The 23,624-nt window shown below is 39.4% G+C and overlaps 1 protein-coding gene across 4 annotated transcripts in view; it reads right to left on the reverse strand.

Annotated features, from left to right (window-relative positions):
- Nucleotides 1-18,948, reverse strand: part of VRK2 (VRK serine/threonine kinase 2) — a 46,569-nt gene extending 27,621 nt beyond the window's left edge. For 2 of the 4 annotated variants that reach the window (XM_072857518.1, XM_072857516.1), the window contains exons 1-7: nt 18,713-18,946; nt 18,279-18,419; nt 7,375-7,430; nt 6,782-6,851; nt 5,864-5,951; nt 5,619-5,727; nt 4,076-4,168 (exon numbers count right to left, since the gene is read on the reverse strand). In XM_072857518.1, the coding sequence (XP_072713619.1) occupies nt 4,076-4,168; nt 5,619-5,727; nt 5,864-5,951; nt 6,782-6,851; nt 7,375-7,430; nt 18,279-18,414 (552 nt within the window). In that variant the 5' untranslated portion in view covers nt 18,415-18,419; nt 18,713-18,946. Of the gene's footprint in view, nt 1-4,075; nt 4,169-5,618; nt 5,728-5,863; nt 5,952-6,781; nt 6,852-7,374; nt 7,431-18,278; nt 18,420-18,712 lie in introns of all 4 variants that reach the window. The other 2 variants (XM_072857517.1, XM_072857519.1) reach the window with 2 other exon arrangements.
- Nucleotides 18,949-23,624: the final 4,676 nt, after the last annotated feature.

Raw genomic sequence — 23,624 nt, forward strand, 5'->3', positions numbered from 1 at the left:
CCCATATGATCAGTGCATGAGCTCTGTATCTTCTACGCTGGTCCACTGAAAGCTGGTCTTAAATGTTGACATTTTGAAACTTTTTTGTATGCTTCTTTTTTCCGTTTCAGTTAGGGCTATCTATGATACTCTAGTCTGAGAGTTTTATTCTGTAACTATCTTGTCTAAGAAACACTTAAAATCAAAATCAGAACTGAGGTGCAAATGTAATTAAAATTTACAGCTTAAAAATACAAATAGGCAACTTCTGGTGCAGACTTGAGTCTGCAACATTGCAGCATGTCTGCCCATATATTCCATGGGGGAAAAAAAAAGAAAATACTACAAGGTAGTTGTCTTAGAGAGGCATTCTTCCAAACCTTACTTCATTTATTAAAAACTCTGATTTTAAGCTCTTGTCTGGTGACCGCTTGTCCCTTTTAATAGTATCACAATTTAAATGAGCTTAATGGATTTGAATTTCTCTTTTAGAGTCTATTTCAATAATGCTTATTCTGCTTTATCATACAAACAGTTACTACTATGCACCAACTTATCTTTAACTCGCCGCAATACTGAGACAGTGCTTCACTTGTTCTGTAATTTATAGGTCTGATCACTTCAAGTTTTCTTTCAGGCCTCTCTGAGATTCATGGGCTGTGTACTTCCCCTCAGTACATCACTCCTATTCTGTCAGTCATTGTGCTGGGTCCATGTTCAGAAACATATTGACTAGAGAATTGATCTTTTGACCTGTAACTCACTGAATGGCCTCGCTCCCTTCTATTGAATACATCTGCAGCAAGCTGCTCTTTGAGGTCAGTTGATTCTGATCTTCTAACCATTTCTAAACATCATTTGGAGGTCACAGAGTGACAGGACCTTCACTTTATTTGTTTCTCTGCCTTGCCACAGAAGGCAGGGGACAGCAGTATGGATTTCACACATTCTTTCAAAAAGGGGACTATGATATTTATTGGCTGTGGTGTAAATTTACCAGGTTAATTTACAGGAGAGAGAGAGAGAGCAGCAGCAGAAAGTCTAACACAGAAAAATGATCTTTTTTGGAACTGCGAGAAGTCAGTGACAAATTCGCACATAAAAGTACACATGAACAGCCACTAAATGACAAAAAAAATGCAAAGTTGAGTATAAAGGTACACATGCTTTTTTGAACAGAGATTTATGTCTCTTCACCAAAACAGAATATGGAAATACATTTTGAATACATATTTTTTTTACTTTTAAAGAGATTATGGGTTTCTTTTAAAAACACATTTCTAGAATTAAAGAGCACTTCCAAATTATTTTCTCTTAAAATCCTAGACCCTAAAGAGCAAGAACCCACTAGCATAAAATTCTTAACAAAAACTCACTGCAGAAATTGTTAGGTCAGACAGCTTTATTATGCCAGCTCCCACTGGAGCTACAGGTCTCTCAGCTTGTATTCCTGAGTTTGAGTTTGCCACTGGCTAGATGCTGTCACTCCCTATTTATGAGATTAGGTTGATCACTTTACCTCCCAGTTCCATTGTTTTTAAAAAAACAAGACCATGGCAATCTAGCTATCCACCATTTTAGCAGAGAGAGAAGGTTGGACAAAACACTTCACAGGCATTTGGCAGCAATAACAGTGTCTGAGGTTTTACCTGAAGCATCTAACGTTAGTACAAGATTGCCAAATTAAAATACAGCATCTCCGACAACAGTTTAGAGGACACAGGACAGGATGTTCCATATTGTTGTCATATTTAGTCAGTGGTAATGCTCCCAAAATACCGCTTCGGTAAATAAATAATACAATCAGCTCACCAGCATGTTATAGAGACAGACTGATTTGTAGACAAAGCTGTTGCAACATCACAAAGTCTTACATAGGAACTGGACATGTTTGGAATAGGAAGAAGCAACTTTCATGGCAAAGTTACATGCAAATTAATGGCACATGCAAATAGCCAGGACATGACAAATGCAAAATCATCTGTGCAAGTACACGTGTACAGTTCTGAATACCTGAATCTGTGTGAGAATATTGTCTAGTACTGCTCCTAACCCAGGTAAAGAACATTTATTGAAGTATGGGGGCAGAGAGCATGTCAGAGTCAACAATTCCAGGGGAAGGATATTCAGTTAGTGGCCTAGGTAGATCTGCCAATTTGAAAGTTTTAGCTGTGGTGTTGGTGAGATTATTCCTTCTTTTCATGCCCCACAAGCCACACAGCATACGTGTTTCAAGATATTGTGCAAACTGTGTCTGGAAAATAATTTTTTATTTGACCAGAAACAGTCCCATTAAGCCATCTGCCCTGCTGTGTAAGCTAAATATAGTACACGTAACCTTAAAATACATTTAGAAATAATAATCACTGAATACATGGCTGTAGACTGGTATGGTATAGTTATCATGGCGGCTTCAGTGAAATTAGCAGACTTGTGGCCACTTGCAGAATTTCTGGGGCCATGACTGGGAAGTTTATCTGAATAATATCTGAACAGCTCTAAGTTTTCTTAAGTATACAGAAATGAAAGTTTAATTCATACCTTACAAATGCAAGCAAATATTAGAAATTCTCTCTTGTTAGCTCTTCTGAATTAGAATGTGAACTTTTTAAAATGTTTTATAGAATAATTTCAGTGCAAAAGAAATTTTACTGAAACAAAATTCTACACAAAACCTCTTGGCAGTAACATACATTTTGTAAGTGTTGAGCTAGGAGCTACTTAAACTGGAATATCTATTGATTTCTTTTATTCAATAAATATAACTTAAGTTGTATTTCCACCTAACAGCTCTGTCCAGTAACTCACAAGTACCTTATTTTTAATCTGTCAATGAATTTAGTACTCATGAAAACAAAATACTAATGTAGCACTATCTTCATGCAGACAACATGAGAAACAAATCAGAAAATCACCCCACAATCTGGCTAATTCAAAAGCAGCTGATCAAAGTCAGCTACATGTCTTAAAATTTTATGATTACTGTAAATGGACACTTCCAAAATGATTTCAATGTGAAAAACAGCAGCATATCTTGCTGTCATAAAAATACACAATAGCCAAGACAAAAAAGAGTCATTTGAGTTATGTTAATGAGTTTGGGTAGCAGATCGTTTTGCCTCTAAATAGCCTCCTTCTTTGGATTCAGCAGGCTGGTAAACACCATAAACTGAGATTATGTACTGGCTGCTACCACTGTTTAAAAACATGGTGGTTTTAAACAGCCACGATAGTTTGAAAACTATGTGTTTTAGAAAGCTGAAAAGTTAAATTTAACTCAATCATTTAACTTGAAACTTGTAAAAAAGGAGATATGGTTCAACAGTTCAACCTCCAATGGCAGTGAGCTGTTTTGCAAGATTTGTTTCTTCATCACTGCAGCAGAAAAACTAAAATTGAAAGAAAAGGAGAAGTATTGCTTACAGCTAATTATATTTAAGTGAAGTTAAAGATGTCCTTTTTTTCCTAAATGGTATTTTTTTCCAAGAAAAAAGCATACTTAGATTTTATTAACTGAAGAAAAAAAGACATCATAAGAGCATGTGGAGTATGACAGTATCAAAAGATTTGTTTCAAAATGTTTCACCAAAACACCTCAATTTCAAGGCTGGCTTTAGGCTTTAGAGCGTTAGAGAGCAGCAACCTTAATCCTATTTACCTGTTATATCCACTACAATGAGCAGGACATAAGAGAGAGCGGCCCGGAAACACAATTCATGACAATATTAGAAAGCTAGAACTTGCCAAGAATGAAAATACAATGGGCCACATCGTTAAACTCTACTCATGTACTTAAACTGGTGTAACCTAGAACAGCAATTAGGTCCCCTAACTTACTCTCTTGATTAGTTTACCCATCCATACCAGTACCCCAGTCAGCAGAGCACAAATGCAACAAAGCAGAGTTTTGCCCTGCTTCTTTTTCAGACCTTAAGCTCCACAGAGCCACCCTCAGATTTGTTGTGAGAGGATGTGAATGGTCATGCATAAACTTCTTTTAATATGTGAATTGTTAATGTAGAATATACATAACTTAAAACCATTAAACAGTTATAAACACATTAGAATAACAGTCTAGATAAGTAAACATGCTTACCTCGTGTGGATTGGTGTAGCCCAAAAGCAGATTTGCTGCCTTAATGTCACCATGAACATACTCGTTTTCATGTATATATTCCAAAGTATCCAACTAGGAAAGGATTTAGAACAGAAAAGAAAACATCATCATCATCTCCACTCTGCCCCTAACCCTACCACCAAATATTTCTCACCTAGACAGTGAAATCAAGGGCTACACAGACTGAGCTGACAAATTTGTTTTGAGTTAAAGCACAGAGACTACCCACTCTGTCCACAGGGTCTGTTCCCACCAGGCACATAGCTGATGGCAAATCATAAACAAGCCATACTTTGCCATGAGGTATCCCTGTGTACTACCTACGAGTACCAGCTTCTAAGGTCACAAAGCAAGAATGAAACTAGTACTTTATAAACACTGGAGGAAATGTTGAGAATACCAAGCTCTTAAAAAGAACATATTCGATCAGCCCTGAAGGTTTATAATATATTTGATCCTGCCAGTTATTGTACGACCTGCATTTCGTGTCACCATGCCCCTGCATCATCATCCTTCTTCAGCTCCTTACTGAGGTACAATAGCTCTAATTGTTATTAAAAAATACGTTTGCACTTGGCAACTCATACATAGGACAATCTAATCCTGGCTTTTGCAGAGTACAAAGAGCGTTACAAGTTTGTCGATTATGTGACTACGAAAGCCCTTCGCTTTTTTTTTTTTCCATTATTATTATTCAGGTTAAACGGAAACTTTGGAGGTGTCCAATCTAAACCCCCTCCTTCAAGCAGAACTAATGTGAGCTAGATCAGGTTGTACAAAAGATTGTATAGTCAAGTTTTAAAAGTCCCCAAGGATGGACGTTTCATAGTCCTCTAGGAAGCACATTCCAGTGCTAAGATACTCTTTCTGTGAAAACTTTTCCTTTATACCCAGAGTTCCCCTTCCTGCAACTTATGACCATTGCCTCTACTCCATTTGCTGTGCGCCTCTGTTCGGTAATAGTAGTCTGTCACAACACAAATAATATTACAAAGAAGCACGTATACAATCTTCCGTTAGTATGTGCCAGTCTACACACATTTGAAAACAAAACTGCTATTTGCAGACCAGCCTAATCCTGGCCTGTACAATCAGTGTGTTCAGCAAACACACTGCAAATTTTGCATTCAGGCATGCAATTGTGAACTTTGACAAATATGGATGTCTAATACAATACCCTTCAGACACTGGAAAAAAATCAATACATGTTAAAGCATATGAGAATAGGCTTACACATCTCAGTCTAGACATGCATTTTGAAGTTTATGGTCTATGTTTTAACCTATTAGAAGAAAATTTTGGTTTGAGCCCACCAACTTCCGGTCTGCAGAGGGTCTTCATTTTCTACTTAATACTCATTTTATTAAAAAAAAAAGATGAAAAATAAGAAAATACATAGCATTTACACATGTTTAATTTTAAACTCAAGAGCTACCTAAAGGAACCATATTACAAAGATAATTTTCTAGCTGAACTCAGCAAGTTGGAGACATAGCAATTTCCTCTCTCTCTCTGTACATACCATTCGTGCCCCAAGTTGCAGAACAGTCTCCTTCTTAAATCTGCTTCCACACTCTTCAAAGATTCTTTGAAGGTCTTCCCCCAGTCTCTCCATGACCATGAATCTATAGCTACCAGGATATACATAAAAAGGAGGAATCCTTTAAGACAAGACTGCAAGTTTGTGTCAGATTGAAAGGACTTATCTCCATTTTGTTGAAAATGGATCAAGTCAATTTGAGGCTTACTTACAATTCATCTTATTACCTTTTTCCCTTGTACTCAGTCAAGCCTGATCCCCAAAACACTGGAATTCCTAAACACCTTATTTTTTTGAGATCCATCCATTTTCTTACTGTAATGATAATAAAAAGATCACATTGGGTTAAAGGTAGCCAGAGTTTCATGTTTGGTGTGGGGTTTTTTTGTTGTTTTTGTTTTAGCTATCAAGCCAAGACTTTGAATGAAACAAAGAAACAAAAAGGACTTATTAGTCAGTTTGTGTAGCAAACAATTCAGACCATAACTTTACTGTGAAGTTCTCTACATTCTCCAAAACAAGAAGCAGTTTTTTGTTCAAGCAATGTGGTACTCTGTTCCCTTAGAAGGCAGATAAGCAATTACCAATAGCTGAAGAAATAATTCCTTTAGAAGCTCTACTTTATTCAATACAGAATGCTTCAAGCTATCAAAAGTGCTTATGTCTACCAGCAATCTAAGTCATCTGAAGTCTTTAGGACAGTTCCCATGAATAAATCACATCCATGCTTGAGTGTCTGCAGAATCAAGTGCCTTGATTACTACTAAATCCTGTGATAATTACACACACTTAGCTCTGTACATGGAAATAGTTACTAGCAGAAAGATGGTCACCAATTAGTCCAGATAGTACCTCTGTTCTAAGGCTGGCCTCTCTTTGGAGCCCATTCATTGTTGTGCACTCTGAAGTGTGCACATAGTAAATGTGGCATGCTTGTGGTCTCCCTTCTGATCAGAAAGGACAAGGATGACATCCAAGTAAAGAAACCTATAGCAATCTAAAATTATTATAGCACAAACTAGGATTAGTTCAGTGTCTATGAAAGGAGATGGCTATCAAGCTCTAAAGCAACAGTTCTTATCAGAAGTAGTTAAACTCAAACTTGTCCTGAAATCTACCTGAATCAGAACTGATATATTACTTACTGTGCTCTTGTTTTGCAGCCCTCTGGTAAAATTTCAGTTCAGAAAATAAGGGGCCATTTTCAAGATACTCCTATTGAGAAGAAATAAACTTGGTATCATAAAATGCATTAGAAAGACAACCGTTTCTAAAGAAAAGTGCATGAGAAATTCAAAGAGGGTGAAACCCACTTTTTTTCCCCACCTCCCATATACCATGCCATCTGAAATTTAACTTTAATAAGTAGCTAAAAAGAAAAGTTGTTTGGCAACACATTTTCATAAACAACACAGATTCTTTCAGGAATTAGTTAAGATACTATTTTCAGAAATATTGTAGATCAGATGTGTTTAAGTTCATAGTCTGATTTTTCCTTACTAAACTGTTGAGGGCAGTAATCAAGGAAAGGAAAGAATCAAGTCGAGGAAATACCGTGTGTCATGGAAATGCCAAATGTATCCCCAAGCAGGGAAAGGATATCAAGATATAAAAAAATAGGGAAAAAAACAAAAGCTGCAAGTGTGCAATACAGACCCAATGCTGAAAATAAGGATAGATAATTAAGAGAAAGAACTGCATACAAGTTAACAATTTAGAAATGAGATCTACACATTACCACTTTAATTACATGTACTGCATCATCTTCTACAGGAACATGAGTTTGAGGGGAAGCTGCAAAATGAGAAAGAGATGGGGATCAAGCTGTATGCAATGAAATATAATTGCAAACAAAGATCAAGCTAACATGGCATAGGGTGACCAAAAAAATACGCGACAAAGATACCCAATGTTTTGTCTGAATTCCTGCCTTTGAAGGTCAGAGTTTTGCCAAGTTCAAAGAAAAACAAAACGAACACACACACACACACACACACACACACACGGCAGTTTTAATCAACAAGTACAGAAACAATTTTAACCCACATTTTCAGAACTCTCTCCCTCGATGCTAATTAAAGAGTAAGCAGGATGTCCCTACTGCACGTTTGCACCACAATGAGGTATTCCATTATAACCGACTATGTCTAAGTCATTCCAGTCAATTGGATAACTGCTGTATTTGGTTGCTGTCAATCCACTGTCGTGACAAAGACACTGCTTAAAAGTTATGACCTACATTATGCCTCTAGACAGGATTGTCTGCTTTCCTCTATTACAAATTAATTTGGCCCCAGAACCTTGATTTCTATTCTGACATTATTTAGACACTGGCCTAAGTTAGGGATAGCACAGCCACCACCTGCCTAAAGGGGAGATGAGGGATTGTGCCTCTTACTGCAAGTAGAGATTTCAAAACAATAATTGACCACATGTGCCAATTACAGCCCAGGAGACAGAACCTCTCTGCACAGACAATGCAATCCTATTTTCTTCTGACCCTGAGAGAACTATCAGTTCTCTCTGATACTCCTGAAGCTACATGGAGCTAGACTGGGATTAAAATTTAATGAGACTAAATCATCTTTTAGAATCATCACTGAAAAAAACTAAAAAGAATACAGTTCCTAGGAAATAAGTGTCCTTTTCAAACTTCTTATAATGATCAAATACCAACAACAGTCCAGGTATGAAACACTTCAACTATCAGCACACACAAAAATAGACTACTTTTATCCGCATAATAAAAATCAAATAAACTTGGATCTAATCAAACCATCCAAGCTTACATTTTTTGATGGTCAGGGCATAAAAATATTTTCACAATGACCAGACTCTTCAGCTGCTATATTCCTTCAATTCTATTCAGCATCTGGGTTGAATCTGGCAGCATACGCACCCCAAACACCCGCAGGGTCCCCACGGCCTTCTGCTTGACACTTCCCCATATGAATGCTTCTGTGCTAATAACACATTAAGATAAAATGAACATATCCTAAAACAGTAGCTCTGGAAGGTGTGAACTATCCATAGACTCAGACAAATAGCACTCACATTCAGAATACAATTTAAAACTATCACACAATCAGGAAGGAAATTTTGGTAAACTTTGTTCTTACCATATTCTTGTACTGAACTGGGAATTAAGGCACAGGTGCTTAAGTCTTTATCTTTCTCTGCCACATGTAGACTATGTGTTAACAGCTGAAGACATTAGTTTAAAGGAACACATCCCATGTGTTTTCATTGTATTCAACAACAACCCATTACCCAAACAGAATTAGATGTGCACCCTTACTGACACAGATCAGAAAAGAACCTGTGTATAAGAAAATGTATTTTAATACCAAGTTACTTAACAGAGGTTTGATGGGTACGGAGAAGTATCAAATTTAAATGTATTTGAACGAGTCTGGTCTAACTTCCCTGTAGACATCTTGACATTTTATAAAGAGAGGCCTTATTCATGGTAATCTGGAACAGACAGTAACAGCTGTCAGGGTAATGAAGAAGAGCAATTAACGGGAGGTAGCCCAGCAAAAGGGCCTAACCCCCATGGTTCTTACACCATGCCGGTGTGGATGCTTTCTGGAGTCACACTGAAAGAACATCCTGAAGAAAAATAAAACCAAAACTAATTGGCAACCGTTACAATGTGAAAAGGGAGAAAAGTCCGACAAAGCTCAACAAGATACAGGAACAGATGCTCCACAAAATAAGTAACATGACATTCAAATCTACAAGAGGAGAAACAGTATCGTTGTTTTTACTGCACATACATGAAACAGGGCGTAACATTCACAATGAATAACACTCTAAACTTCTTACACAGATAATGCTTAGACAATAATCCCATACATACAGATAAGCTGAAGTTGCATATGTACCTTTTGTTACATATTTTTAATCAACCATTTGTATATCAGGCAGCAATATTTTAACCACAGCTTAGAAATAAGACAGACTATTTTTTGTCCATAAATATACATAAATGGTTTTTAAAAAATTGTCTCATTACTATGTATAGTTACTTAACAGACTGGAAAGGCTCCCAAGGTTTAACAAACAGTCTGATTACATACCTCATAGACCACCACCACATACTCTCCTGCGAGTTTAGCTCATAGTTAATTACTGTATACTCGTAATTAGCCATGTGCTAGCCTCGTTCTGTGTGGTAGCACATGGCTATTTATAATATTACAATCAGTTAAATGCTAGACTGCAGGACAGTAAGCAGAGACCCTGCAGGAGAGCAATGCTGATAGGCAGGAGGTCTCTGATGGCATATAAGTACACACATAGAGTACCAGGAGCACTATATGGTGAGATTATGTTTGCAAAGGACATCTTAAAATAGCATAACAAGTGTGAGAGTTCCCCATTTACAGTTTCTATTGCTTTTATCAACTAGAGATGCACAATCTCCTTACGTTTGTGGGGAGGGGTGTTGATGTATGCACACAATCAAAACCATTGTCTGCATAACTGTTAACTGGGAACACTGGCACAAGATGAAGCTGTGTAGGGGGCTGTGGCTGTTTCCATCTCATGCCAAGAAGAGTCTCACAAAACATTTGCAAAGGGCAAAGGGCACAGCTCTATTTTCCCTTCCTCCCCTTCATCCCACAATCGCAGCTACCATGCCAGTGAAAAGCATATGAATTTAAAATACACTCTGAAATAAAGTAGTGCACTAAGATTCACATTCTTTGCCACAATTTCCAACTGTTGTGCCTACACAACACAGCAAATAACTTACCTCAAATTAACCCATGTCCAGAATTCCCTAGTTTCACCCAGGCACAGCAGTTATGGTCTTATCATCCACTTTAATCGTGAATTTCATCCATTTTGTTGCTGAGTACCACAACCTTAATTAATGTAGCTTTCTAAATGTTAATATGACATGGTAACAAAAGAGTGTTTCTGGACGAACTGCGATTTCCTACAACCACGCAGCACAATTGCATGCAGTCTGACAAAGAAACGTGCCAATTCTATTTGCCAGTTCAAACGTGCTTGTTGTAGTTTTAGCAGTTAATTTGTGGCAGTCACATTTGGAATATGGTGAAATATTTTCAATGGCTCTCACAGAACCAGTTTTGTTGACAAAGTTTACACAGTGGAAAAGAAAACAGCATTGATTTGGCAGTTTGAAAAAACATCCCTGCTCCTGTCCACAGCTGGTGTCTTTGCCATTGCTGGATATTTTGAGGATATATTTGTTTGGGAAACAGGAATAAAATTATTTTCAGAAGTACTTGGGTTGCTAGTATTTTATTTTTGCTTTGTTTCATTGGTTAACTAATCCTGAAGAGTGATATTGTCAGATTAGTTTTTTGCAGAAATAAAAACTAACCTCAGAAATACCACACTTCGAAGTTACAGGCTACCTATAAAAAAAGCTGGAAAAATTCTGACCCCATTTAAGTCAAGCCAAGAGCTGTTAAATTCAATGGCTAGCAAACAGGGGGGAGTGTTGCTCAGAGCATCTAACAATAAAAACCAATCCAAGTTGCAGGAATATAGTTACTACAAACAAAATGTGCACAAATAAATAAAAAGTAGCATCTGCTATTTAACACACATCTTCAAGTATTTCCTACATACAGAGGGTACTAATGCAAATACTTAAAGGAGAACAAAGCACATTGCTTTCCCGCCCCACCTTCGCAATATCCAATATTTCCCAAGAACTGAAACAGGCAGTGCTTGAAGGGTGTTTACAGTCCATTTTTAACGTAGCCTAAGGAAGGCCTGCTTCTCTGCTCATATTGTTACTTTAAAGATGCATCATCATTTCCTGGGCAGACTTTTTTCTGAGCAGTGTTTATGAACAGTTTTTTTTCTAGATTCTTCTTCTAGGTAGCTTTATGAATGTAGAGTTTTATTATACAAATTACATATACACAGCCCTCTGTACCGTGCTTGTGAAACCATCTTCCACAAGACCTAACTAAACTGTTTTCAGTAGAAAATGGTGCTCAACTGCTAAACTGTTTTGCAGATAACTGCAAATGCCTCCAAGTTAAGAACATGCAGTTCTTAACTGTAGGAAATTTCACTATATTTCTTACTCTTCTTTCTATGAAACCTTAATCTTGATTCACTAGAACCAAAGTTTTGTATTCCACAGCAATGGAAGCCACTGTTTGACTTTCAAAGTTAATTACTCTAAGCTGGAACAGGTATGACACCTCCTTTAACCCCAGGCAGAAAAGCTATGCATGGTCTGCTCTTACAGCACTCTCAGATGGGAGTCCAGGCCTCTAATATTTAAAACTTGATGCACAAACTGTTTTCTGGCAAGATTCTGCTCCAGCCCATCTGCTAGTCTGACATGATGCCCATTCAGAAGATACTATGCCAGTTTCAGTGGGGTACAGGTGCCAAAGACAGCTGAAGGGAGCGCCCTCCATAAGGCAACAGGTGCCCTATCTTTCATCCAAAGCTCTTCCTGTTACCGTATAACACTGCTCAGAATACAACCTCCACTGAAAAATAAAAAAAAAATAATTTAAAAAATCAAACCTGCTCTCTTGACTTTCTAGTTTTACTTGGCATGCTAGGGTCTTGGTCCCTGACCAGAACTCTTGCAAGGTAGACTAATGAAGAGCAAGACAACGGCTCCCAGATCACAGGTCCATACATATGGAAAAAAAACAAAAAACAAAACCCAACACATTATGTGTCAGAACACTAAAGTGTAACAGTAATGATCTCTGCAGACTTTGTAACAGACTTTAGACTACTCTGTACAAATGAGTTATGCTTTCAAAGTTAAGACTTCTAGCCTACAGAGGACCAAAAAAGAAGAGGGAACATTCAAGAGGAGGCAGTCACCAGCAAGAACTCATCGATGCAGGGAGTATTTCCTCCTTAACAGATGGAGCAGGCTGATCCTGGTCAGGATGTGGTCAGGCCTAAGCAACCACCAAGTGGCAAAATCAGGCTAAAGTTAGGATTTAGTTTCCCCATAGACAGGGTGAAAAATTAGGTAATCTACTTGCTATAACTATATTTATACAGTTTAATATCAGTGACTAGATAAAAAGACTCTTTCCTGAAGTGGTGTTTGTCGGCCAGTGAATTTATTTTCACACTAAGGTTCACACCTGCAGGTACAATGAGACCTTTGCTGAAATGCATTTTAACACCTGAAGGTTAAGAAAAATCCATCCCTAACCAGACAGTTACTTGCTAGTGCTATTAATTACAGGGTTTTGCTATTAATATTCTTCTTTGCATTGAGTTCATAAAAATCATGCTGAACATATATCTTTCCGTATCCTTTTTACTGCATTTTTAATTCGTTTGCTGCACTATAGTAACTATTTTCAGTGAAGTTATTTTAAGCAACTGTTGAAGTACTTCATTTCTCTAGAACCAATTGCTAAAGCCAGCTTCCTAATGCAACCCAAGGAATGAACAGTATGACAATGACAGAATGTGCTTCCATCAACGCCTCTCTTCCCTGACACATGTACACCCCTGCTCACAGCTATACAAATTATCCATGGAAATTGCTCTTTCTGAAACAGAAACAAACTTCCTTCGCACCTCAGTCTGATTCCCAGAACACCAGGCCTCAGAATATCAATGGCAGGGTGTACTATGGTCCAAGGTTAAAAGCAGAAAAGGCCACAACCATGCTTCTTCCCTACCTCCGCCAGCAGCAGAGCTCCCTACGCTGCTGGTATTTAAAGACAATATTCACCCATTTAATCGCCATTTACTGCTCAAGCAGATATTCTTTGCCTCTTCTTGGAAAATGCGGGGATGGAGGGGGGTGGAGAGAGAAAAAACAAAAGGATAGTGTGCTGGGTATACTGGTGCCAGATCTCCAAGCAGGGAAGAATTATCACCAATTATAGCTTTATCAATAGGTACTTTCCCGGGCTTCCCAAAAACAGCAGTCAAACAGCAACACATAAACAACTGCTGCAAAGCCAGCTAGGAAAAATGGTTTCAAAACTCTTAGTTTTCACCTATCACTTACAAAGTTCCATTACAATATACAGGTAGAATACAATTAAAACACATTTACAATGTAATAAGTTCTACTGTAAAAGACATCATCTAACAAACATGTGTGTATATAAATCTGTATATATAAAAAATAAATATTTTGCAGAACCATCAGTTTCCATGAGAAGAAGCCTGCAAGTAGATAGTACTGTGTAAAGCAGATTTCACTGTGACAGTAGAATCTTAACAAAACGTTGTGTGACCTTTCTGCATTTAAATTTTCAGTCCAAATTGTGCGTTAATAGAGTGCTTGCAGCAGGACTAGGGAATGATTTATATAAAGACTGGTGTTAATTACTGACTGTGATCAGGAAGATAAATGAGAGAATGTAAGGCTCTCAGTAGCACCCTCCTCAACTCTTAATCTTCCAGTGTACTGCCACTGTTCTCCACAGGGCTACAAACTAGCCTTGAGACCAATATGTCACATTCTTCCCCGGTTGTTCTCCATTCTGCTCCCCCTCATCAAAGAGACAACAGTTCCGGCTGAGGTTCCTGACAGCAAATCAGCACCAGTAACAAAAATAAAGTAAAATAAAACTTCTAACATACAACAGCATAGTTAATTCCAGCTTATGATTCATATTGCTTTTGCTATAACAAAAGCAATGCTTGAGAGAACATCTCTAGATGGCTTCTATTGCTTCTGGCAGCAGAGGAAGCTCTCCTCTTCAGAAGAATTGGGAGGAATCGGTATTTGTAAGCCTTCTGCTGCTGGATTTGCTCTGGTCAAGATAAAAATGCAAAGGGAATCCAAGGGAAGGAACAAGTCAACAAAAAAACTGACAAGATGGCACAGACAGGAAAGAGAAAGAATAATTAGAAAACCAGGGAAAAGGTTTGTGAGGCAGAAGAGAACAGGGCCAGTAAATGGCTTTCAGCAGCTTTGATTTAGTGAATAGAACCTTTCATGGAATGCATCCCTTATAAATATATTTTGCAGAGATACCGTAAAATTTCTCAAGAACATTGTTATAGATTAATGGAGTATGGAGTACTCTTAATGGGAAATTAAGCTATAACAACGCACATCAAAATCTTTACACGACTACTGTAAAAATACTTATTAAAAGATATAGCCGGCAAAGTTAACCTTTACTTTTATAAAAGGGCTGTGCTGTTCACATCTGGCAGTCAGTCGAATCTGTCTCCACTCTCCTGTCTTGCCCACCTCTCTACAGCTCTTTCTGGGTTAGCTTCTCACCGAAAGTTTAGCAGCCCTCTCACATCTTGCTGTGTATGAACTAAAAACTAGTCTGAACAGCACAGAGAAAGAAGGTGCCTCTCAGCACCAAGCATCCGTATCTTACTCTCAAAGGTTCGTCATCTACTTCGCTCCCCTTGACTCTCAAAGACAGCTAAACTCTTTTGTAGGATCAAGCCCCAAAAAAGCTACTGAATAGCATATTTTACATAATATAAACACGTATCAGAGACAAAGAGGTGGTCTAGACAAGAAAGCTTCAGCCAGTATCAATACTTGGGGATAAATCTTGCCCATTTCCTCATTTAATTGTAGGATGAGCTATAAGGGGAGCTAAGCCTTCAGTTCAGTGCTACATGTAGCATTCACTACTCCTTCTGAAAGAAGAGATTAAACGAACACAAATACCATTATAAAAGTGGCAGCTGTATTTCTTCAGCTATGCTGTCACTTACGAAAAAACACAGAAAAGTAATGCCAAGGGTCCCAAATTGTATTCTCATTCTCAACTAATCCACTGACTGCTTTCCACCTCGGTTCAGTGGGAGCCAAACTGCAACAAACACCACAATATATGAAATCACCTCAATGGTCTGTGTGATCAGGCAGAAAACCAACCAAATCTGCATGAAGCTGACTGAATCCAACATGCTAACTACCCACAAGGTCCGGTGTGATTTGACTGCAACAGAAAATGACAGAGCTATATTCCAGGTGATTCAGGAACACATTTTTTGTGGAAAACTGCACCTACTACAACCTTGCTTTCTGCACTGCATCTCCAGTTCCCTCAGTCCCTCCTCTCCATTGGAGCCTTCTGCAAGTTTCCGTCTTCCTTTCCTTTATCCTTGAATGGCAATATCCAGAGACACCTTAACTTCACTTCTTAGCTCGTGCTAAGGTCTACTTTTCTTACGGTAACATCTCATATATGCTCTATGCACAGCATCTCTCAAACATAACCAACTGATGTTTCAAAGAAGGTCATAAAAAGCTATCAGTATATATCAAAAGGAAAAAGAATGTAAATATTCTAAGTGCACTAGCTTTTGACTCTAACTAACTGTAATTGCAGTTAGTTGAAACCCCGATCATCACCACTGGTTCAGTCTGCAAAGCAGTTAGGTATGTGTGAACTATACAAATTCCAAAGGAAACCAAACCAGAAACTCCACTACAGGAACCTATCAGATGCACTCCAACTACTAACACCAACGTAAGGATTCAAAACAGTTCCTTTAGACAGCCTCAAACCATGCACTTGGCAAGGAATTCAGTGCAGCAGACCACACGAAATCTAGTCCCAAGTGAAACAAACTCTCAGGTTATATATAAGGTATACGTAGGGCCATAGCCACCAACTGTTGCCATTTACTCATTCACTTCTGTTACACCAAACTACTTGCAAACATATACACAGCCTTCATTTTCTCCAGGTTTTTCAGTTACTGTTTACTTTGCAGAAAAGCAGAAGCAGTGGCATTTTAGTTGTTACTGAAATATTTTTGGTTCATTTACACAGGCAGTCAGTGGAACAAAGTGCACTTTCCTCTTCTTTCTAAAAGCCAGTTTACACCTTTTCCCCCCCCTAGAAAGTTTCTCCACTCAAACCTGAAGTCTAGATGCAACTTAAGTCCAGATGCACAAGTAAAATTGTCCACCCTCCTGTAGTTTACAGCCATACGTTAATAGCTGGAAGAACAGTACAACTGGGCAACCCCTTCAGAGAAGCAACATCTGACCACATATGGGACTATCACACCATGAAATAAAATATGAGTCTTCAGTTGCCATTCAGTTCTTTGTGACTAACCATAATGGACACAAGGAGGAAAAAAACAGGGAGAGGAAGAACACATCAGCACAATATAAAATGTTCCTGAACAGCTGAAAGCAGACAAGCACCATGAGACAGCCAGACAGATGTAACAAAGATCACAGTAAATCTGTCACCAAGAGACCAGTAGCACACAAGTGCTACATTTATGTCTGCAAATAGGAAAATAGCAAACATGCTAACCCTTCTATAGAAAACGCACACTTTTTCTCTCTACAGCAGGTGCCTGATGCTACAATTCGACACTGATGCACAACTCCTCCACCTCCATGAAACCACACTGAATCTAGCACAGCTCTGCAGATTTGAAAGGAGTTACTAAAGACAAAAGAATTGAGAAGGTGCATGATGTATGATGCCTGTTCTAATGAAAACTTGTCGCATTATAAAAATCTGGAAATCACACTAAGTGGAAAGCTCATGCTGCTTAACAGTGTATTAACAGATTATTTTCTGACAAATCATTCAATATGAAGGAAATATCATTAAGACATCAACTGAAAAAATCCAAGATTGGGCAACAATCAAAACTGTATTTTCCATGGCAGAAACACACAAAAAGGAAACACTTAAAAAAAAAAGGTATAGCTGATTTATGCATAAAAGGAAGTGGATTTATACATAGGAATGACTTGCTTATGAAGTTTTAAACATTAATACTCCAAATAGAGACTTAACATACCTCTAACTTAAAAAAATCACGTTTGGCTCCAGGCACAATATACTAAACTGCTTCTAGATAATTCTTTACTGCTATCTTAATACAAGCTCAATTTAGTCCCTAACAGTCACTATGGACTAGTTTGCCTGTATATGTTTGCTGTGCCAAAAAAAAAAAACCCAAACCAAACAAACTCATAATATTGCCTTGAAAACATGATTTGCTCTTTCATAGAGATCAGCAATAGTAACATACACTATATCCTCTCCAGTGACCCAGAATGCTTTACAAACTGCCTTTCAGAACCATTCATTCCTTATAAAACACAGACTGAATGAAATGCAGCAGCTTCTTCTGAAGAAAATACAGAAACATATCTAGGCTACAGCAAATGAAGAACAGCTTTTGCACCCCTGGTGAAAGACTTTAATTCAGAGGCAACACCCAGCTGACTACTGTTTCTGTTATGTTTCTGGGATGAAAACTGACTTAGCCTTGGCCAGAAGATAACATTTCCAATATCTGGAAACCCAGAGCGCTCCAGAGCACAAGACTGGCGTTAAGTCCAAAGTGGCAGCTCACAACAGCATCGCATTACTTTGAAGAGCATCTTCAACAGTCTGACAGCAGCAGCAGCTTGCCTGCTCCACGCAAGCTCCATTAAAAAGTGCACTAGAAGCCAGCAAACTGGGCTGGAGAGCCCACGGAGAACACGCTGCACCATCAGCAACACTTTGAACAACAAGGTCGCCTAACAGGGTGCTGCAAACGTCAGAAAACCACACTTCAACACAGAAGACCACCAGCATGTAAACAACACTAACTTTTTAAACCCATTCTGTCTTATTCATGTCAGAAAGTTACAAAGCAATTTGCAAGCCACCCTTCTAATCACCACCACTATTTTACCTAAATAGATCAAGCCAAATCCTCCCTGGCCGATCTGACCGCCCAGCCTCCAGACTTTTCCTTCGGTGTCTTTCAGGATCATGTCTCTTGGGAGCGGAACTGGCAGCTTGCCTCTGCCGCGATCCTTAGGCGGCATTGCACCTTGGGGGAGGGGGGGGAATGAAAGAAAAAGTTGACTTTTGTCAGAACAATATCTCTTGATGTCCTTTGCCCAACAGGCACCAAGCAGGGGGCCTGCTCTCCGCGGCCTCCCCGGGCGATCCCGCTCAGGGCGGCGGCCGGGCGCCGGGAGGCTCCCCCCGCCTCAGGGCCTTTCTAGTTGAGCAGCAGGCCGGGGCGGCTCACTCGCAGCGGCCTCCCCTCCAACGGCCGACGGGACGGGGGTAGTAAAGCGGCCCGCGCTCCGCCCCCCCGCCCGCTCCCCCCCCACCCACCTCCGCAGGGTCCCCGCGGCCTTCCCCCGGCGCCGGCCGCAAACTTCCGAGCCGCCAACTTGCCGCAGGCCGGGCCCAGGCGGCAAGCGCTCGCCCGCAGCAGGAGGAGGCGGCGGCAGACTGCCGTCTTCCCGCGGGAAATCCCGGGGCGGGGAACGGCGTAGCCAGCCCCGGCCGGAGCGCTGACTCTGCCCGCCCTGCCTCGCCGCCGGCGGGGCGGGACTCCCTCAGCCGCCCGGCTCCCCTTAGCGAGGCGGTGCCCGGCGGGAAGGGGGAAAAACGTCGCGCGCGGTTTCCCGCTTCCCCGCAGCCCGCTCGCGGAGCGCTCCTGCCTGAGGCGCCGGCATTTCGCTTGCAGGGGGAAACGGGGAAGTTAGATGGCGCACCTGACCCCACCTGGGCCCCAGTCGCTTCGGAGCTCCCTCTTTTTAAGCTGCACATCACAAGTGAGGAATTTTATTTTTTTTTCTTAAAGTGCTTTGGTACATGTAGGAGTAGTTGATAAGACTGTTCCCTGCCTGAGGGAAAAAGGGTTTCTGTGTGCAGCAAGGACTTCAGGAGCTGCAGTGAAGTCACAGAACTGTCAGGGTGGCACTCCTCAGTCAGGCCACTTAATTTTTACCTCAGGATCTTTCCATCATAGGTTCATCATTGCCTCGCTGTTGTATTCCAGAATCATTTCTACACACAGAAACAGAGATACGCAAAGCCAACGTGCAACACCTCCTGTGTTTGCTTCAGTTGAGACAATGTAGAGACTTGCACTGCCTGGGGTACTGGGAGCCATCAGCAGCCCCACAGCACAGTGGGAAGAGGCAATAGCCACCTCACAGGCCAGTCAGCCATTGCTCCAGGGAGGTACAGAGGACAAATGCAGCTGACCCAGGGGTGGGTCAGCCCCATCATCACCATCACCTTGTGAGTTGATTTTTTTTTTTACTCCCCAAGCTCACAGGGTATACCTCTGATCACAGGCCACCATCTTGTGCAAGGTTTGCTTTATTAATAGGACCCACCCACCCAGCACACTACATCGAGGTAGAGCTCACTGGGGACCACTGTGTCTTCCAAGCAATGACTACAAGTCCTTTTATCAAAGAAAAGGTTCAAGAATAATTAAAATCCATAACATCTTCAGCAACCACATAATTTGCAAGTGAACATTAAAAGTAGTAACACAGATTATGACTGCAAAGTGTATATTGCCATCAGTACATTAGGCCTTAACATAACCCTTTCTGGTTCATTGGTCTTGCAGGCTTTGCGATTTTACCATTACTGAAAGGACTAGCTAAAGAATTGCCAGTAGAAGACTCAGCCATAAAGCAAACAAATTCAAGATTGCCATAAAGTATTTCATAGGTTTATCCCTTTGCAGCAGCTGTCAAAACAGCCTGTAGGAGGGTGGTGGTGGGGTTAGTTGATTTGTTTTTTCAGAAAAACACCCACCCCACCCCACAAAACCACAGATGCCCAGTGCTGCATCAAAGAAACCATTCCCACTCACTGGCAAGAGCTAGCACCTTTATTCACTGAGACCATTTGGGCAATGCTCTCAGGATATCTGTCACTTGGGATGAGAGCCACTATTCTGCCCCAGGTGAAAGACCTGCACAGGAGAAAGTTGTCTTCAAATAGTTGCCTGGGAGTCAGAGAACCAGTCCTTGTTTAAGAAGAAAGCTTTTTTTCCTCAACTTTTGCAAAGACATATTCACACAATTAAACTGAAACAAAAGCATGTATTAGAGGGCTTGCTGCTTCTGAGGTTTGCTTCTGTCTTCTAGACATTTAGCAGATACCAGTGATAGCATTAGCTTGCTGGTAGACACCTACCTTTTTATATAGTTTAAGCTTTTTTTTTTTTTTTAAGTAGAGAGAAACAGGAGAAAACCCCATAACAAATTAAAACATTCAAAATTTGTAGAAATTATGTGGGGAAAAAAACAGATTAATGATGAATGAATGGAAAGATACATGGTCCTAAAGAAACAAAACTGATTAGATATTCCTGTTTTTTGTTTTTAAGTACACAAGAACTGGAGTGTATTTCCCTTTTGTTCCCACAAAACCATTGAGAATAGTCTAACATCAGGAAGTTAGTGGAATACATTGATTTAATGAAAGGTTGGGGTTCAATGCAAAGCTTTACAGTTCAGAAACATAAGTTGTTTTGAGCTTATTTGGTGCTTTTTGTTCATGAGCAAGGATAAGGTCACAAAAAGAAAACAAGTTCATGCAGTTCTGAGGAATAGTGAAGTCATCAGAAAAGGCTATTTTAAAAAGAATCATTATAAGCTAATAGCAAAACTGAAGGTGGAAATAGATAGACAAGGGTCTGTTTCATTGTTAATGAATACAGTAGCACACACAATCTGTTACTGGTTTTGAAAACTTAAGTGAGGCTACATAACATCCCTTTGACTCATACAACACTGATACCTACATAAGTAGCTGAGGTTTGAGGTCTTCAGTTTTTAAACAAAAGTTTCCTTGTAATTTCTTTTATTTTAGTAGTACAAGTTTACAGCTCTAACTCCATCTATCTTTAACATCATGCAGCTCTTTCACACCTTGTGCAGTTCAACATTATTATGTAGTATAAAAAGGTTTAAGTTATATACCCTACAAGTCACAGGCAATAGTTGTGGGTTTTGTTTTGAAAGAGAATAGATATAAAGTTAAAGATTTTGAATCTTTTATCATTCATTACAAGAGTTAAAAAACTCTCAAAGACAAATACATAGGAATGTAGTAGAGACTAACAATATCACTCAAACAAAAAAAGATTTACAAAAGAGAAGTTTCCTGCACATACCAGACTATTCCTGAAGAATGAGTTTGTTTGTCACTTAAATCCAGACATTTATTAATAAACAACTATAATTAGTAGGCCCACAAAAAATGTATGCAAACATCACTAGCAAATTTTTCATACAATTCTATTTTGGACAAGACAAAACAAAAAATTAACACATACATCTTTCTAAAAATCAACACAGATCAAAGACTTTACCTGAGAAAAGCTCTAATCAGATTAGAACTTGATACTAGACCCTTTAGCCCTATAAATAGCACATCCCTGTGTTTTGTGAGCAGGACTAAGAAAACCTCTTTTCCTGTTGGGCTGAACTGGAGACAGGGCTTTTTTTTTTCTTCTCCCTTGCTTATCATCAGCCAATTAGCAACCCTCCCAAGAAACATGAGATTCATTTAGTCAGGTTAAAGCCTCCATTACCTCTTCACAGTTGCTTCAAATTAGCAGTTTGGGGATGTGATGTAAGGGGGATGAATGGCCAAAATAATTATAGATACAAGGGTGGGGTTTTGTTTGTTTTTTTTTCCTCTAGGAAAGCCTAATTATGATGGAAGCACTTTCCCTTCAAGGTGATATAGCCACCATTACGGCCAAATTCAAGAATCATTACAGGAGAAAGGTGTGTATGTGAATAAAGGTAAAAATATACAAATCCTGCTAGCATACAACTGAAAATGCTACCAAAGTACTGTTATTTTACTTCCTAATGGCATATTGCTGCAAAGAGCTGAGGGCCACAGGCCCTTCTCACGAAGAATCTATCCCTCTTGCAGCTCAGGGGGTATTTTCTCATTACTCAGAATTATATATTAGAAGTGGTGGAAAAAATTCTGTTTGGATGTTTGTTTTAGTGCTCCTGATATCTTCACGGTTTTATTAATTTGTTTTGTTTGGTATATACTTACTGATACACAATATGTGAGGAAAGCTGAGTTTCTCTGCAGAGTTGGTACAGGTATGCTCACTGTTGTATTACTGAAAATGAAAATGGGGGTGCTATACTTTTTAGGTTATTCTGTGATCATCACTAATACCTAGGGCTGGCTCTTCTGCAAGGTAAATACAGTGATCTAGTTTTGGGGTGAAGATATGAGCATAGATTACTTTACATAGTGGGTCAAAGTTACATACCTAAGTAACTTTTGAAAGTATGGTTCTGCTATCTAGCTATGTATTCAAGTGTCTAGTGCTATCTAATATCTGGCCTTTTGGATTTGTAGGTGCCCAGGAGGCACTTTGAAAGTTGGAAGTAAGCCTGTAAGGTAGAAACTTTGGAAGTTTTATCCTGATCTGTGGCTCAGAAGCGGCACCCTACTCCTAATATTCTTTCCAGAATAAGTTCTAGAGGGTGACAAAAAGCTATGTGGTGTTATCATGGGTTGCATTTAAAAAGTGTGGTGCGATTCTCAGAGAGTGAGTGCTTTCTTTAAGTCTTTAATAATAAAACTATTTTTATCTCTATTCTGAGACTGTATTTTTTTCTGTCTTTGTTTTAAAGAACTGTACATTAAACATTTGGTCTATTTTCCATTTATTTCAATCCTTTTTTCTTCTCCTTGCTCAAACTTAAGCTTAAGTATAAAAGATTTCAGTCAATTATATGAAATCTTGCAGTATCACATACACAAAGCCCCTTAAATTTGCTACACTAGGTGAGCAACTTGTAGCTTCTCTCACTGTTGCATTGTCATGCTTTTGTGGTATTTAACACTGACATTTTAGCACTTCCACATTTAATTCCCCCACTCCACTCCAGATCTCCTTGTTGCTTAAAATATCATGGCTAAATTTACACTAGAGAAGTAACATCTCTGTATTAAGACCACTGACAACAAGGCATCGAGTTTCAGACTGCTTCCCAGTTTCTGCTGAGAAATCTATTCATGTTCATGCATCTGTGCAGGCTCATGCGCTTGCTGTGCTTATTCAGTTGTCGCTGTGCTCGCTGCCAGTTTCTTAGAACTTTTAAAGTAATTACTTTTTGCAGTATCAAGGGATCTCCAACATCCAGGGGGCATGTTGCTCAACTCAGTCATTGTCTAGGTGCATTGACACCCATTTTAAAGACTCTTGACTCTATTTTGTGTGACTGGCCCC

This window comes from Ciconia boyciana, chromosome 3 (assembly GCF_034638445.1).
Source record: "Ciconia boyciana chromosome 3, ASM3463844v1, whole genome shotgun sequence".
NCBI lineage: Eukaryota > Metazoa > Chordata > Aves > Ciconiiformes > Ciconiidae > Ciconia > Ciconia boyciana.